The 14,227-nt window shown below is 46.4% G+C and overlaps 1 protein-coding gene across 8 annotated transcripts in view; it reads right to left on the reverse strand.

The window, feature by feature from the left end:
* KALRN (kalirin RhoGEF kinase) overlaps window positions 1-13,886 on the reverse strand; it is a 528,347-nt gene extending 514,461 nt beyond the window's left edge. For 4 of the 8 annotated variants that reach the window (XM_040604672.1, XM_040604673.1, XM_040604675.1 and 1 more), the window contains exon 1: window positions 13,572-13,881. In XM_040604672.1, the coding sequence (XP_040460606.1) occupies window positions 13,572-13,644 (73 nt within the window). In that variant the 5' untranslated portion in view covers window positions 13,645-13,881. Of the gene's footprint in view, window positions 1-13,571 lie in introns of all 8 variants that reach the window. The other 4 variants (XR_005829443.1, XR_005829442.1, XM_040604676.1 and 1 more) reach the window with 3 other exon arrangements.
* Window positions 13,887-14,227: the final 341 nt, after the last annotated feature.

Raw genomic sequence — 14,227 nt, forward strand, 5'->3', positions numbered from 1 at the left:
CAAGGGTGTCTCTCCAACCTTCTAACCCCCCCTCACCAGTGGGACGGGGGTGGGCAAGGTCTTTGGAAGAGACACAGCCAGGACAGTTGACCCAAAGTGATTAAAGGGATATCCGACATCCCATACCATGTGAGGTCTGCTCAGCAATAAAAACTATGAGAAAGGAGAAAGAAAGGGGAGCAGTCATTATTTATGACGTTTGTCTTCTGGAGCAACCACGATGCATACTGAAGCCCTGCTTCCTGGGAAGTGGCCGGACGTTGCCTGTTGACGGGAAGTAGAGAATAAAATCTTTTGGTTTTCTTTGCTTCCACACACTACTTTTACTTTATTAAGCTGCCTTCATCTTGATCTATGAGTGGTTTTCCATTATATTTTCTCACCCCACCCCCTGTATTACTGAGGAGGGGAGTAACAGACAGGCTTGGTGGCACCTGGCATCCAACCAAGGTCAACCTACCACAGGCATTTACAGAGAGAGAGAGCTCCCACACCAGCCTCTGCAGTCCACGGACTGGTGACCAGTGCCTGTGCTATACCTCCCACTGTTTCTGTCTCTAAAGAAAAGAAATATAAAGATAACTCCCAAAGAAGAAACTTTCCTTTGTCTATATATTCCCATAGAAAAATGCAATCAGACTTTATTTCTGGTCAGTGTGAAAATTATTCTTCAGAGTAGCACTTAATTACAACTGTTTGCAGTTGTCTCATTCATGCTACATGGGGAATGTTGCTGGTAAATACAGGTGGTACGTGCAATCAATTCAGCACTCTTCAGAAGGCCATGGGTATTTATTCTACACTGGACAATGCCACATTAAGTGAATGGCCCCATTTGGAATAGCAACACACAGGTTTTACATTTGCTAGATATATTCCAAGAGGAAAAAGTATGAGGAAAAATGAGACCAAGAAAAGGAAATCATATACGATGGTTATAGCTCTGTTAAACTCTGCTGTGTGGAACCAGTCAGGAGGTACGTTCCCCAAGCCCACAGTAACTAATGCGCCCACGGGAGACATCCACAGCATAAACTTCAAGGCAGAGTGGTTGGCTCTGCAGCGAAAGGGAATCTGGCACTCATAAAAGACAACAAAAGCAGGATCAGGGCTGTAAATGGCTCCTGACAGCATTCTCTTCATAATGAGATCTCTGTGAAATATGGAATATATTAGCAAACCTGGGCTGGAAAGCAAAGCATTTTTAGGTAGGTGGAACTTTTTAATAGCATGCTATTAAATCTCTCTTACATTTAGCATTTAATAGATGTAACTTTCACAGCAGCATGCTCATTACAAAAAAGGCACAGGGGACCACACCAAATAGCAAGCAGAATGGACGCAGACCCCAAGTGCCTCGTTTTTTCAGCATACGGGTACCACCATGATGAGCAAAATCTGGATGTCTTAACACATTAAATTAGAAATATCCTTACTCTGCTACTAGTCCTCTTTGGTCCCATCCTGACAGGAGTTTGTCAGCTGAAATAAGGCCAAAATTTCTGCCTGTGTAAATTACTATAGCTCCTCCGCTGCCACTGGCATAGGGCCATTTTCTATGCCAGATGTAGCTCTGACCTACGTATATTTAAAAATACAGTCAGTGTAAAAAAAAAATAAATCTTAAGACCGTTTGACTGGCTGGTGCGGACATAGGCAAAGTATGTTAATCCCATTGCCAGGACTAAGGCCAAGATGTATAACCTGTCTGAAGCAGGTCACCTGCATCCATATATAGACACCTATATAAAGTGTTTTAAAAGAAGAGCCGAGTGTTTGCACATCTCTCTGATCTCACCTGTCACTTCAGCCGTGACCTTTGACAGTCCTACAGTAAAAGGGATTGGGGTGCTTTTCCTGGCCCATGCCTTGCCAACAGAAGGCAAAGGCATGCAGTGCTTTGTCAGGGTTTGCTCCACCGCCAGGGGATGGGTTTTTCAAGAACATGCGCACAAAGTCCATGCAGCCTCAAGAAAGCCACTTAGTGCAGCTTTGTGCCTGATTATCCCCTTTTTATAGACAGGTTTGATGAGACTTCCCTATTCTACAACAAAGACTGTGACTATGTGTTCTGAAATGCTGTACTAATTCTGCCTATTATTGCTAATTACTATTATCTCCATTACTACAGCACACCAAGGGGACCTGAGGATGGCTGAGCCAAGCAAAGCAGTTATTGTTCATCCTGCACATCTTGAACACTGCTTGACTTCTGAGGTGGATGCTGTAAAAACCTGTCCTTTGACTACCTGAGTAAGAACCTAACAGCCATTGGTTTTGAACTATTGCACATGAGCATCATAGGGTTCCCATGCACAAACATCACAGAACCACAGAATGGTCAGGGTTAGACGGGACCTCTGGAGATCATCTAGTCCAACTCCCTGCTAAAGCAGGTTCTCCTAAATTACATTGCACAGGACCACATCTAGGTGGGTTTTGAATGTCTCCAGAGACAACTCTGGGCAGCCTGTTCCAGTGCTTTGTCACCCCCAGAGTAAAGAAGTTTTTCCTTATATTCATATGGAACTTGCTATGTTTCAGTTTGTGCACCTTGCCCCTTATCATGTCACTGGGCACCACTGAAAAGAGCCTGGCCCCATCCTCTTGACACTCGCCCTTAAGATACTTGTATACATTGATAAGATCCCCTCTCAGTCTTCTCACCTCCAGGCTAAACAGGCCCAGCTCTCTCAGCTTTTCCTCATAAGAGAGATGCTCCAGCCCCCTCATCTTCTTCGTGATCACGATGGAGCTGAATCTGGATCAAGCACTGAAATCAATCCCAATTGCAGCAACCAGGTCCAAGCTGCCAGTTACACCTTACTGCACAAGTCAACGATGAGGAAAAGCAGCTTTTCTTTAAAAAAATAAAATAATATTTTCCCATTATAAGGGCTTACATGCTGGGAAGTGTCATTTTTACAAACTCCAATTACCACACAGATCAGCATTAACTGATCTGAACTCATCTAACCAACAGGTTTTTCCCTCTGCTCGGTTTTAGAACCAGAGGTGTTTCAAACAGAGCCTGTATTAACAACTTTCTTCTGGCCTCAAATAGTTCAAGACCATCTCGTTAGGAATTTGATAAATAACCTGAAGCAGCAGACAGATTACAGGAATCTGTAATAGATAGCTGACCTATTTAACATCCCAGCTAACTTTTGAGCAGGACTGAGTTGAATAGGAGCAAGCTGTTAACAGGAGATTCGCACACCATAGATCTGAGTCCTTGAAGCTCACAAGATCATTATTATTTACCCAGTAGGCATGACTTGCTCCTTTGGGCTGAATTTATCTGAATGCTTCAGACTGACTCTATTAGCATCACTCCTGAACTCTCTGCCTCAGCACAGAAAAACAGAGCAGGAAAGTTAAATTGCTGTGAACACGGTGGCAGTCAGATCCAAGGAGGCTGGCTCTTCATGACATATTTCTCTGAGCAAGAGGCATTAAACGTGAAGCAGAACACCCAAGACTTTGGCTGTGTCTTCACTTCATAGGGAAATGACTTCTCTCCAGAGCGTCAAAGCAAGACAAGCATTTGGTGTAGTCACCATTAAAAGACTGCAGTGTGATAATGATGGTCTTTGATGGTGATGGGCATCTCCTATAAGAGAAAACCTTGATATTTTTCCTGTGATTTGCAGTACCTCCTATGGCTACCTTCCCCACTCTGAACATGGTACATGCACAGGCTTTGCCTGTTCCTTCCTTTCACTATGTGCCCAGCCAAAGTTTGTCAATTTTTTTCTCTGACGTGTCAGAAAATCTACCTTTGGCTTTCCATCCCCAAAGCTCAACTCCAATCAGACCTCTTATTGTCTCATTTATGTGATTTCCTTTAGCTTCTGACCTTCCCCACACTGACATCACCCGCTTCCCTTCCATGAAGGATGCAGACTGTGATCCCTTTTTCTGCCAAGTGCCCTCCAACTCTGAAGTGCTCTGCTAGATGACTTGGTTGCATTCTTCTATGTTTTTTAGGTTTCCCTACAGTTTTCTCATTTCTTCCCTATTTTTCTGCTTGTACCTATTCCCAGCCATTCCCCCTGCTCCACACCCCGTGCTAGAATCCTTAATTCCTCTGGCTTGTCATTTAGGTGTTTTTATAAAGAAAAGCATAGCGAAAGATAATTCTTCGGTTAAATGAACTCATAACCCAGTGACAGCATTTATTGTAAGCACATGATGGCAGGGATCATCTTTTTGTCCAGTGTCACGCAGCATCTGCTTCAAAAGCAACTAATCGGTGACTGAGACAATAATACAAATAATAAACTCTGGTGAAGAACCATTGTAACGTGGTGACAATATAATAGGCCCTATAGGAGGATAGCCCTATTGGAAGTTTTATTGCATCCACTCACAATCCTTCAAATGCTCTCCTGTACCTATAGCTTCAAGAGCTACACAGACTGACAGGTACAGCACTTGAAGGGCCTGCTGAAACGAAAGGCAACCCGCTGAAACTTTTCATCTGGAGATTCCACTAAACTTGTCCCGTGGGAAAAGACAGTAGTAAACACTGGAAGAGAAACACAGTCCAGACATTTCCACAGAAAGTAAATCTGCTTCCACAAAGTACTGCATTTTTCTTGCTAGCTATTATCTTTAACCTCTTGCAGATTTATTTTTACTACAATTTAAACATATCTGTTACATACCATAACGTTATTATTATGAGAGACACTAAAGCAGCGAAGTATTCTAGGCACTTGATACCATTTTACAAAACAGGGAATTAAAAGCCAGTGATGACTACAGATCACTGCAGCAGCCACCGATGCACATGACCCCCCTTCCGCCTTACTTCTTATACCTCCTCTGTGGACAGAGGGAAGACGAACAAAAATTGTGGAATTACTCCCAAGGTTGCAGTGTGCTTTCTCTTGCTGTTTAATTAGGGAGAGCAAAAAAGGAATTAAAATGCATCCAGTGGGATGAACTTCTGCCTGCTCCTACCGGGCTTTAGGCACACCACTGGGCTCACAGCCCACAGCCTGGAGCCACTGAAGCTACCAGCTAAGCCTACACATCTCATATTGAAAACTACCTGGGGCTGCCACACACCTCAGAAACACAGAATAGTTTGGGGTGAAAGGGACCTTTACAGGTCACCTAGTCCAACCCCCCTGCAATGAGCAGGGACACCTTCAACTGCATCAGGTTGCTCAGAGCCTCATCCACCCCAACCTTGGATGTTCCCAGGGATGGGGCATCTACCGTCTCTCTGGGCAGCCTGTGCCAGTGTTTCACCACCCTCGCTGTACAACATTTCACCTTGTATCTAGTCTGAATCTAACCTCTTTCAGTTTAAAACCATTACCCCTTGTCCTATCGCTACAAGCCCTACTAAAAAGTCTACACCCATCCTTCTTATAAACCCCCTTCAAGCATTGAAAGGCTGCAATGAGGTCTCCCCAAAGTCTTCTCTTCTCCAGGCTGAACAACCCCAAATCACTCAGCCTTTCCTCACAGGAGAGTGTTCCACTCCTCTGGGTTTTTTTGTCCTAGCCGTGAGGCTTGCATTTCATTTTTCACTAAGCTGCTTTAAATAAGCAAAAGTTTACACAAGGGCCTCAGGTTTTGGCTTCATAGTGTATACTCTATTAAGTCTAATAAAACACATTTAAACAAATAAATTCTGTCTTCATTAATCAACTTAGCTTTTCAGTGTTCCAACACTGATGGACGTCTATTCGTATCAAGACAAACTATGGTACAGCGTAACTTTCCACTCCTGAAAAGCACTGCTGCAAAGCTCTTTGTTTTCAACTTGGATGCTGTTTGGCACAACAGTTTGACATTCACTTACAAGACTGGTGAAAAATATGCACTGCTAATTTTCCTAAGTGCCATGTCAGCGTCTCTGGGGGCTATGTGTTTGTCTGCCTTCCCATACAGTAATACGACTTGCTCCCAGCTAATAAAGTGGACTTCACGTCAGCTAAGGAGGGACTTTAGTTAGGATGTCTCCCTTTCTTCATTATTGAATGATATACTCATGGCAAAGAGCTAAAGTTGATAACATCTTTAAAATACTTTTTTTTTTCCCCCCCCATAACATGGGGGATACAAGCCGATAATCCCTGCAGATCTCCTTTTTCTCCCCCATTGCCCCCGTGGTTTATCATGTCCAATTAGCCATCTGCCATGCCTGCACTGCCATACAAAGGAAGCCCGCTCTCCTCTACCACAGCCCATCAGCAGGGCTATTGTCCCAGCTGACAAACAAGAATCAGACACTATTGTTTCCAGCTGACCATGCTGCTCCCAGTGTAGGCTGCCAGTTGCCATTAAAACAGCGGGAATGCCAGGGTACACTCCAGGAGTCAGGAACCATGCCAGCCACACTGATATTACCAAGGAACCTTTACAAAGCTCTTTTCACTACGTATATTCTAACTTCAGGTAACATACCAACCTGGCTGGGCCAACTACCACTCTTCATATCCTGGCTGCACCAGAGCATGCCTGACCTATTGCCTTCACTGTTTTACTGAGCGCTCACCTTGCAAAGGAAAGGCTCACAGCACCCAGGAGAGCGCAACACCTTGGAGTCAAATCTTTCCTTGCAATGATTTTTTTTTTTTTTTTTTCATTTTAAAGGTAAGGCATGTCTTCTGACACTTAAGCACAGCTTATTATGTGCATTACAAAAAAAAAGTTGTTTAAAAAACCTGAAAACTCCACTAAGTCTACATGGGTACCAATTATGCGAGAAGGTTAATTTAATTTCTCTCACAAACAGCACACACTCACCCTTTTTCCCAAGGCCACTTCACTAACAGAAATGACCAGAGCAGCTGGCCTGCCAGTCACCGAGATGTTAAATTGAAGATCATTTCCTCTTATTATTCTCAGCAAAGCATGATGTGACCTTACGCTAAAAACTACAGTCTGCCTAATTATGGCAGTTTTGTTCCATCAGCGAAACTGAAATGCTGGTTCATGTAATTAAGGTTACAAAAAAAGGAATTTAATTTTTAGTTTTAAAGGCAATTTGTTGCCTTGAAGCAGGAATGTGACAAATTAGGCCTATGTACCTACATGCTCTCAGTCATCATATCGGGCAATTTGGAAGAAACAGAAAACAATCCTAGATTTTAGTAACAAAGCCACACATGTTGATAAGAGAGAAAGAACCCCAATAAACCACAATTTATTCTAGGCACTAGTTAATGAAAATGAGCAAGCAAAATGAATATTTATATTTAAACAGAGAAACAGAATTATCTCTTAAGCCTTTGATTAGGAAACAGGAATTGTTTAAACTTCAATAAATGTTTCACACAGTATTTCACATGCCAGCGTTGAACACACATATTTTTAATATACCACTTTGAACCATCACTGAATAGTTCAAAAATAAAATAAGTGAAAAGCAACTGAAACTAATGTTATTCCACAGTAATCGCATACATAATGACTTTCACAATGACTTCCAAAAGAGAAAAATCTTTGCCCTGGATTCAAGTACTGGGTTTCTTCTGAACCAAACCTGAAATAAGACATGAAAACTTAAACATTTTGCTGAAATATTGCTCCATTTTTAGCCTGGAATGCTCTAAGTCCCCTTCGAACACATTGCAGGCCACATATCGCACAGGTTACTGACTCAAACCTAGATTTACAATTGCCATTGTGGTGCCTGGGCCCAGTTCTGTTTTCAGTTACACCCATGAAAACTCCCGCACAATTCCTCTCAAGTCCTCTGGATCTGCACGACAGTAATGCAATCTGTCCCAGAACCGGGGGGAGGGGGGGGGGGGGGGGATAAAATATTTCTTTTACAACCCTCCACACTTTAGAGTTGTCCATTCAGACAACCATATTTGACTTCTCTTTTCATATCCAGCTTTCTTTTGCAACACGTATACTGTAATATTCGCTGTTATTCTTGCCAGATTTGCCAGGCAAAATTCCCCAAGTGGCAGAGTCCCTTCAGTTAAACACAGGGTGCGTGTGCCATGCAAGGCTGTAAAACGGGAGTTGTTTATCCAAAGAAATATTAAAAGCAGGACACCAGTCCAAATCAAACAAAAGCACAAATACTTCTAAGTTGTTTCATGAGTGACTTTAAGTTCCAGCCATAAAATGCATAGCACTGTGGGTTTATAAGGCCTAATACTCCATAAGTATTTTCTTTGATATAACTATGAAGTACTTAAAATACCACTGGGTACTATACGGTACATGTCGCCATGGAGCAATAAAGCTGCTATACATCCATAACCAACCTTCCTAGGGACCTCAAGGTCACAGCAGCTGAAACAACAGAATACTTCATCCCCCACCTTCAAAAGGCCCAGAGCACCTGTCTGGCCGGAGGACTCCCCAGCAGGCTCTTAACGCTAGGGTGTGCTTGGAAATGAAACCCAAAGAAACCCCCCTACCAAACCCATCAAAGCTGCTCCCATTTTTAAACTCTCATGTTTCCTCAGCAGGTTATTATCATCGGACTTGACAAAATACACTATGGGAGGCAGGTATCGGGAAACAGCGATAGTTGCGTTTGCCTGGCCAAGCTGGATGTTCAATTGCATCCATGTAGCTCATCATCCCAAAACACACATGGCCATCTAAGGCCACATGCAAAATGGGCTACAGAAGCACTAGGACGGTTGTACAGGGCTCCTCTCTCGTGACTTTGGAACAGCACTTTTCTTCTTTCAGTTTCAGCCTCAAAACACAGTGTCAGCAACAGGTCCGTCCATCCCGTTCCCCCCCACCAATAACTTCTGTAGGTGCCATATCAAGCCTTACTGCATTGCCTGTGAACTTTACTAATGTCTGTGCTATAAGCTTACGTTCCCTGTTGCACCGTGTCCTGGAAATTGAAGATTGTGAACTTCAATGCATAGCAGCTCTAAACAGAAGCTGGGTGTGAAAGGCCTCTTCCTTTGGAAGTAATTCTGTTCAGCGTTAATTGAGTTAATATCAATAGAATAAATATCTTCCTACTGCCCTATAACACAATGCAATCTCATCCAGAAGAACATTGTAAATTACTATCAGTTGTCACCCCCATTGCCCTGTATGTACTTCTCAGTGAGAAGAAAGGAAGAAGTATGTGCAATAAATGCTTTTCTGAACAGAAATCACCAATGTAAATTGCTCCCTTCCAGTATCAAACAGAGATCCTTCCCTTTTTACACAAGACCCCACAAATCAGCACGTTCTGCCTCATTTCCGAGCAGCGTCTGTAGGATGAGATGGGGAAGAGGACAGTCATTCCCACCAAGAACTCTTGATTCACCTATAGATCCTTTGCCACATCTACATGCCAATTCCTGGGCTAGCAGAGCTCCCTCCAAGAGTCCTGAGGAGGAGGAGGAGATGGGACAACAGCAGGGCAGAGCCACGCAGCCTTCTCCATGCACTGGGCTACCCGGTGACAAGAGGCTTGGGAGGATCTGGGTCCCCACATGATAGCCGTCCTCCTCCCTCACATCAATCACATGAAAAACCACCTACATTAGACAATAAGAAAGGAACAAACCTCATAATCCTGACAGGGTCAGAGGTCAAAGCCTCCAGAGAGCAGTGGAGATTTTAATTAACAGCATCACCTCAAAGAACACAGGAGCTTTCCAAGTGGTAGGCACAACCTGACGGTCTTTTCTACAACAGAAACTCCTTTATGAGCACACATTACCAGACCAGGCCTTACAAAGTCTCAAGGTGAGGAAGCCAGGCATCACACAAACACCTCACCCCCAGTGACAACTCGACTGAATCAATTTATCTGCTCTATGAGGAAACATTTGATTCCATCAACCTCAAGGAGCACTTCTCTGCAGACATCATTTCAAGCACGTCTATTGATCAAACAGCCTGGCCACTGCCAATCATTTTAAAGTTATTAAGTAGCGGAGCTGCCAGTCACTTGTGCACAAATGAACAAAACTGGAAGTATAGCTGCCTGGAGGAAAGCAGAAAGCAAACAGAATAATTCATTGCAGTCAAAGGAGATGGAACAATATCAATTTTCAACTCACTCACAGGAAGTATCGATGACAAAGTCAGCATCTTCATATCAGACATAATCAATGTTATACTTAAGTGCCATAAAAATAAATCAGAAAATAAAACTGTACCTGCTAGCGGATAAGAAATATTGATGATTACCTTTTCCAGTAATTGGTAGTTTGCTAAATTGTTCTGCCACTGACCTCTGTAAATATTTAAAATTTTGGTAAAGGTTTTCCTTACATGTTTCACCCCTGCTTCCAAAACATACTGCAGAAATTCCTGTCATTTATATGCTTTACAAGGTGACTTACTTTATGTTTGAAACAAGCAGTATTTGGAGTCAGTTCCACGCAATATAAAAGTCTTAGTATACATTTAATATAGACTACTCAGAGTTCCAGAGAACTTGCTCATATTTTATTTGTCCACAAAATAGACATGAAACTTACCAAGACATACCTAGGCATAGATTTGGTTTCTTATTCAAACATAAGCTCAAACAGAAGGGATAGATGTTGCACAGAAATTATTGCCTCAATTCAGCAGCCAGCATTATCCCAGAAATCAGAGCTGCAGACTGTAGTAGTCATTTCTGCCCTTAAAGTCCCTCTGCCTGTTAATTTTTATGCCAGTTACATGGGAATGATTCTCTAAAAGGAGACTGAATTACTCTGTGTGTGTATCTGATGGTGAAAATTAGAATAGTCCCTACCCTGCCTGCCTCCCGAGAGGTTTAGCTGACTGCCAGCATCAACCACACAGGTGTTAAATCCACGCTTTTTCTTAAAAAGTCCTTCCTAGTTCTCATCAGTGTAAGCATCAGAACAGACCTTCCTTTATTATCTCTCATTAATTCTTCCAGTTTTACTTTCCAGGTACAGCTCAGAGAGCTGCTATCTCAGTTGCCATAGCTGATAAGGGACTGCTACCTCCAAGTGTTTGGGGTGCTGCTGGGGGAGCCGCTCTGTTCTCCGCATCAGCCTCCTCTGCTGGTACCAGGGAGCAGCCTATCGATCCTCCCAGCTCAGCGCAAATCCCAGCCAGCTGCTAAAAGCCTCCGAGTGAGACAGTAGTTGTTTGAATTCCTTTTTTTTCACTGAGAATAACGAGTTCATGCTTTTTCATGTAGTGGCTATGAATTTGGGAAGAGTTTAGACAGTTCAGTGTATGCTTGTGCTATTAGAGCAGCTAATCTTTAAACCACATAGGTTCATTTTTTATTCGATATGAATGTTCAAGGGTATGTAAACCACAACAGTTATGCTTTAGAAATTCAGAATATAAATCAGGACAGAAGGAATAAAAAAAAAATAAAAAAAAAAAGCTGGTATCAACGGAAGAAGGATGCTAAGTCAATGCAGGTCTCTGCAGCTACTACAGAGCAGACCCTATCTCACAGTCCTTACTCAGGCACAATTGCTAATGACAGCCAAGAAGACAAGTGGGAGAGTCAGTTGTGTCCTGTCTACAGCTGTTCTCCTCAGCCCCACATCAGCTGTTCTCTCTGCCATCCATTAAAACTAACTTCAGACAGGCACAAGAGCAGCGCACAAACCCCAGAAGTGAACGGTGGCACAAACAATGCAGGAAACAGCACACAGTGCAATTTCACACAAGTCTTGTCTGCTCTCATGCTTTTTTCCCCCCCTACTTCCCAGTGATGTTGTGTGGCTGTTGTAACAGCTGACAACCAAAATGAATTACTAATAGGGTTTTTTCATGTCATCTTTTTGGACACAAGATGCTACATAACAGCACAGAAACAAGAATTTTGCCACCTCATCTACCTTAAGCTTTGTGGAAGGAAACAACCACAAGGGACGGCCTATGCATGTATGGTTCAGCACAAGGATGTGGCCTAGGCACCTTTCCAAGTCCAGGTTCCTGTGATTTTCTCCCCTCAGCAAGCCAAAGTGTTAGGAGACTTTCTGAAATCTCCAGGTTAAATGTATAAGGCAGGTGACAAGTGTATTCATGGATCTACAGGTGAACGTTCAGGTGGAAGCAGATTGGGAGAAACGGCTAGCCACATGACTTCCTGTACTTTTTCCTCACTTAGGAATACTTTTTTTCATGTAAGCTAGACAGATTTGATTCTCTCCAAATTCAGTTCTGCTAACGTGCTTATGTTGAGAAGGCAGTGTCACAGAGAAATGATTCAGCTTTGGGTGAAAGAAGGGAGAAAGAAAAGGTGGGGGAAAACTTAATTAACAGGTTCCTTTCAGAAGAAAAATTGGTGGGTTATTTTTCTTTTTATAAACAAATCTGTCATTGTTGAGACTTCAGAAATGAGCTTGTAACCAGGTAGGCTATCAACAGGCAAATATCCTATGGCTTAATGGCTTGTGGATCACAAGATACGCACAGCCAGACCTTATTATAGTTATCCTCTAGATCAAAGAGTTTTCACACAAATGGGGTACAGTCTATCATAGCAGGGAGCTGCTGCAAGCCTTCAGGATTTTAAAGTTTTGGTGATTACATTATTATTTATTTTTTTTGTAACTGGAGCTCAAAGCACTGTGTGTAGCTAATGAGCAGGTAGAAGGAGGAAAACAGCTGAAAAGCAAAGTCTTGACAAACAGCCATGACAGTAAGTTTCAGTCCTAGACTCTAAGGGTCAATCCCCTTATGAAACAAGTATTAAATCCTTTACAACTTTTAATTAAAAATCTGTGAAGAAGCCTATAATACTGCAGATTTTGTCGGGGGGTGGGGGGGGGTGGGCACGGAAGGCAGACCACAAGTTGTTTCTGTTGAGATGCTGACCCTGTGCAAAGCCCTGCTTCAGAGCGGCGGGCTCCCACACAAACACCACTTCACAAACGGGTGGTGCAGCAGGGACCCCCAGCACGTTCCCAATGCCCAGAGAATTTAATTAGCCACCGCATCATTAGCGAAGGCCCCACACCACGCTCTGCTGTAGCCCAGCTACACTTCAACTCCAGCACCCCCTGAAACGGGAGACCGACCCACACGGCTCTCGCCCTGCCCCAAGATACTTCGCCAGCCCGTCCCCGCGAGCTCAGCACCCCGGGCCGGCAGCGGGGCCGCGGGCGAGCTGTGCCCGGGCCGCCTCTGCCTCGCTGCCCACCCGCGGGCGGCACGGGGGGCGCCGGCGCTTCGCCCGGGCGGACCGGGGCGGCAGGGCAGGCAGCCGGCTGCGTCCGAACACCGGCGGGTACCCGGGCGGCCGCCGCCGCTGCCCGGGGCGGGGGGCGGCGGGGCCCAGCCGGCACAGCCTCCCGCGGCGGCGACAAGGCGGCGGCTCTCCCCGAGCATCACCGGGGGCTTTTGTGCCTGCTCGGGGCGGGGGCCCGGCCGGTCCCCTCCCGAGGCGGTCGGCGGCGGGAGCGCAGCCCCGCAGTAGCATCCTCCTCCCGGGGGCGGGAGCGGGGACAGGGGAACGGACGAGCCGAGGGGCTGCGGCGGACAATGCGAGGAGGCAGACGGGGACCCCCTCCATTCCCTCCTCTCCCCTCCCCGCGGCTCCGCTGCCGGCGGTGCCCGCGCCGCCGCCGCCAGCCCCGCATCCCGCGGCGGAGGCAAGGCCCGGCGCTGCCCCGGCCCGTTCGCCGCGGCTCCCCTACCTGTTCGGAAGAAAGCATCCACCTCGGAGTCGGGGACAGCGCCTTCCTCCGCCGCCCCTTCGGCGGGATTCATGGCTGGGGGAGAGGCGGCGGCGAGCCCGGCGGCTGGTAATATCCAGTGAGTTAGGGAGGAGGAGAGCCGAGAGAGAGGGAGGGAGAGAGGGAGGGAGAAGAGGAGGGAGGGAGGGATGGAGGCGCGTTTAGCAGCGAGCCCAGCCGAGCGCCGCCCGGATCATCCCTTCCGCGGTGCCTGCGGGGCGGCTGCCCCGGGGCTGGGCTGCGCTGCCCCCGGGCTGCGCTGGGCGGCGCGGCCCGGGGCGGGGTGCGGGTGCCGGTGCCGAGCCTCGCCGCCGGCCCCCTCCCCTCCACCCGCTATTGTTCCGACCTGCTCCGCTCCCCCGCGCCGCCGCTGCCCCTCGCCGCGCTGACAGCCCAGCCCGGCCCGGCCCCCGGCGGCCGCCCCCGCCGCTTCCCTACCGGCACTTCCTGAGCCAGGCCGGGCCGCGGGCCGGGGAGGCTGAGGCGCCCCCCCGCCGCCGGGGCAGCCCCTCCGCGGGGCGCGGCCGCTCCGCGCAGCAGCGCGCCCGGGGCGGGGATGCAGCGGCCGCCGGCGGAGCGGGCCGGGCACAGGTGCGGGCCCGGGCGCCCCAGCGGGC

The sequence above is a fragment of the Falco naumanni genome, chromosome 8 (assembly GCF_017639655.2).
Source record: "Falco naumanni isolate bFalNau1 chromosome 8, bFalNau1.pat, whole genome shotgun sequence".
In the NCBI taxonomy this organism is placed as follows: Eukaryota; Metazoa; Chordata; class Aves; order Falconiformes; family Falconidae; genus Falco; species Falco naumanni.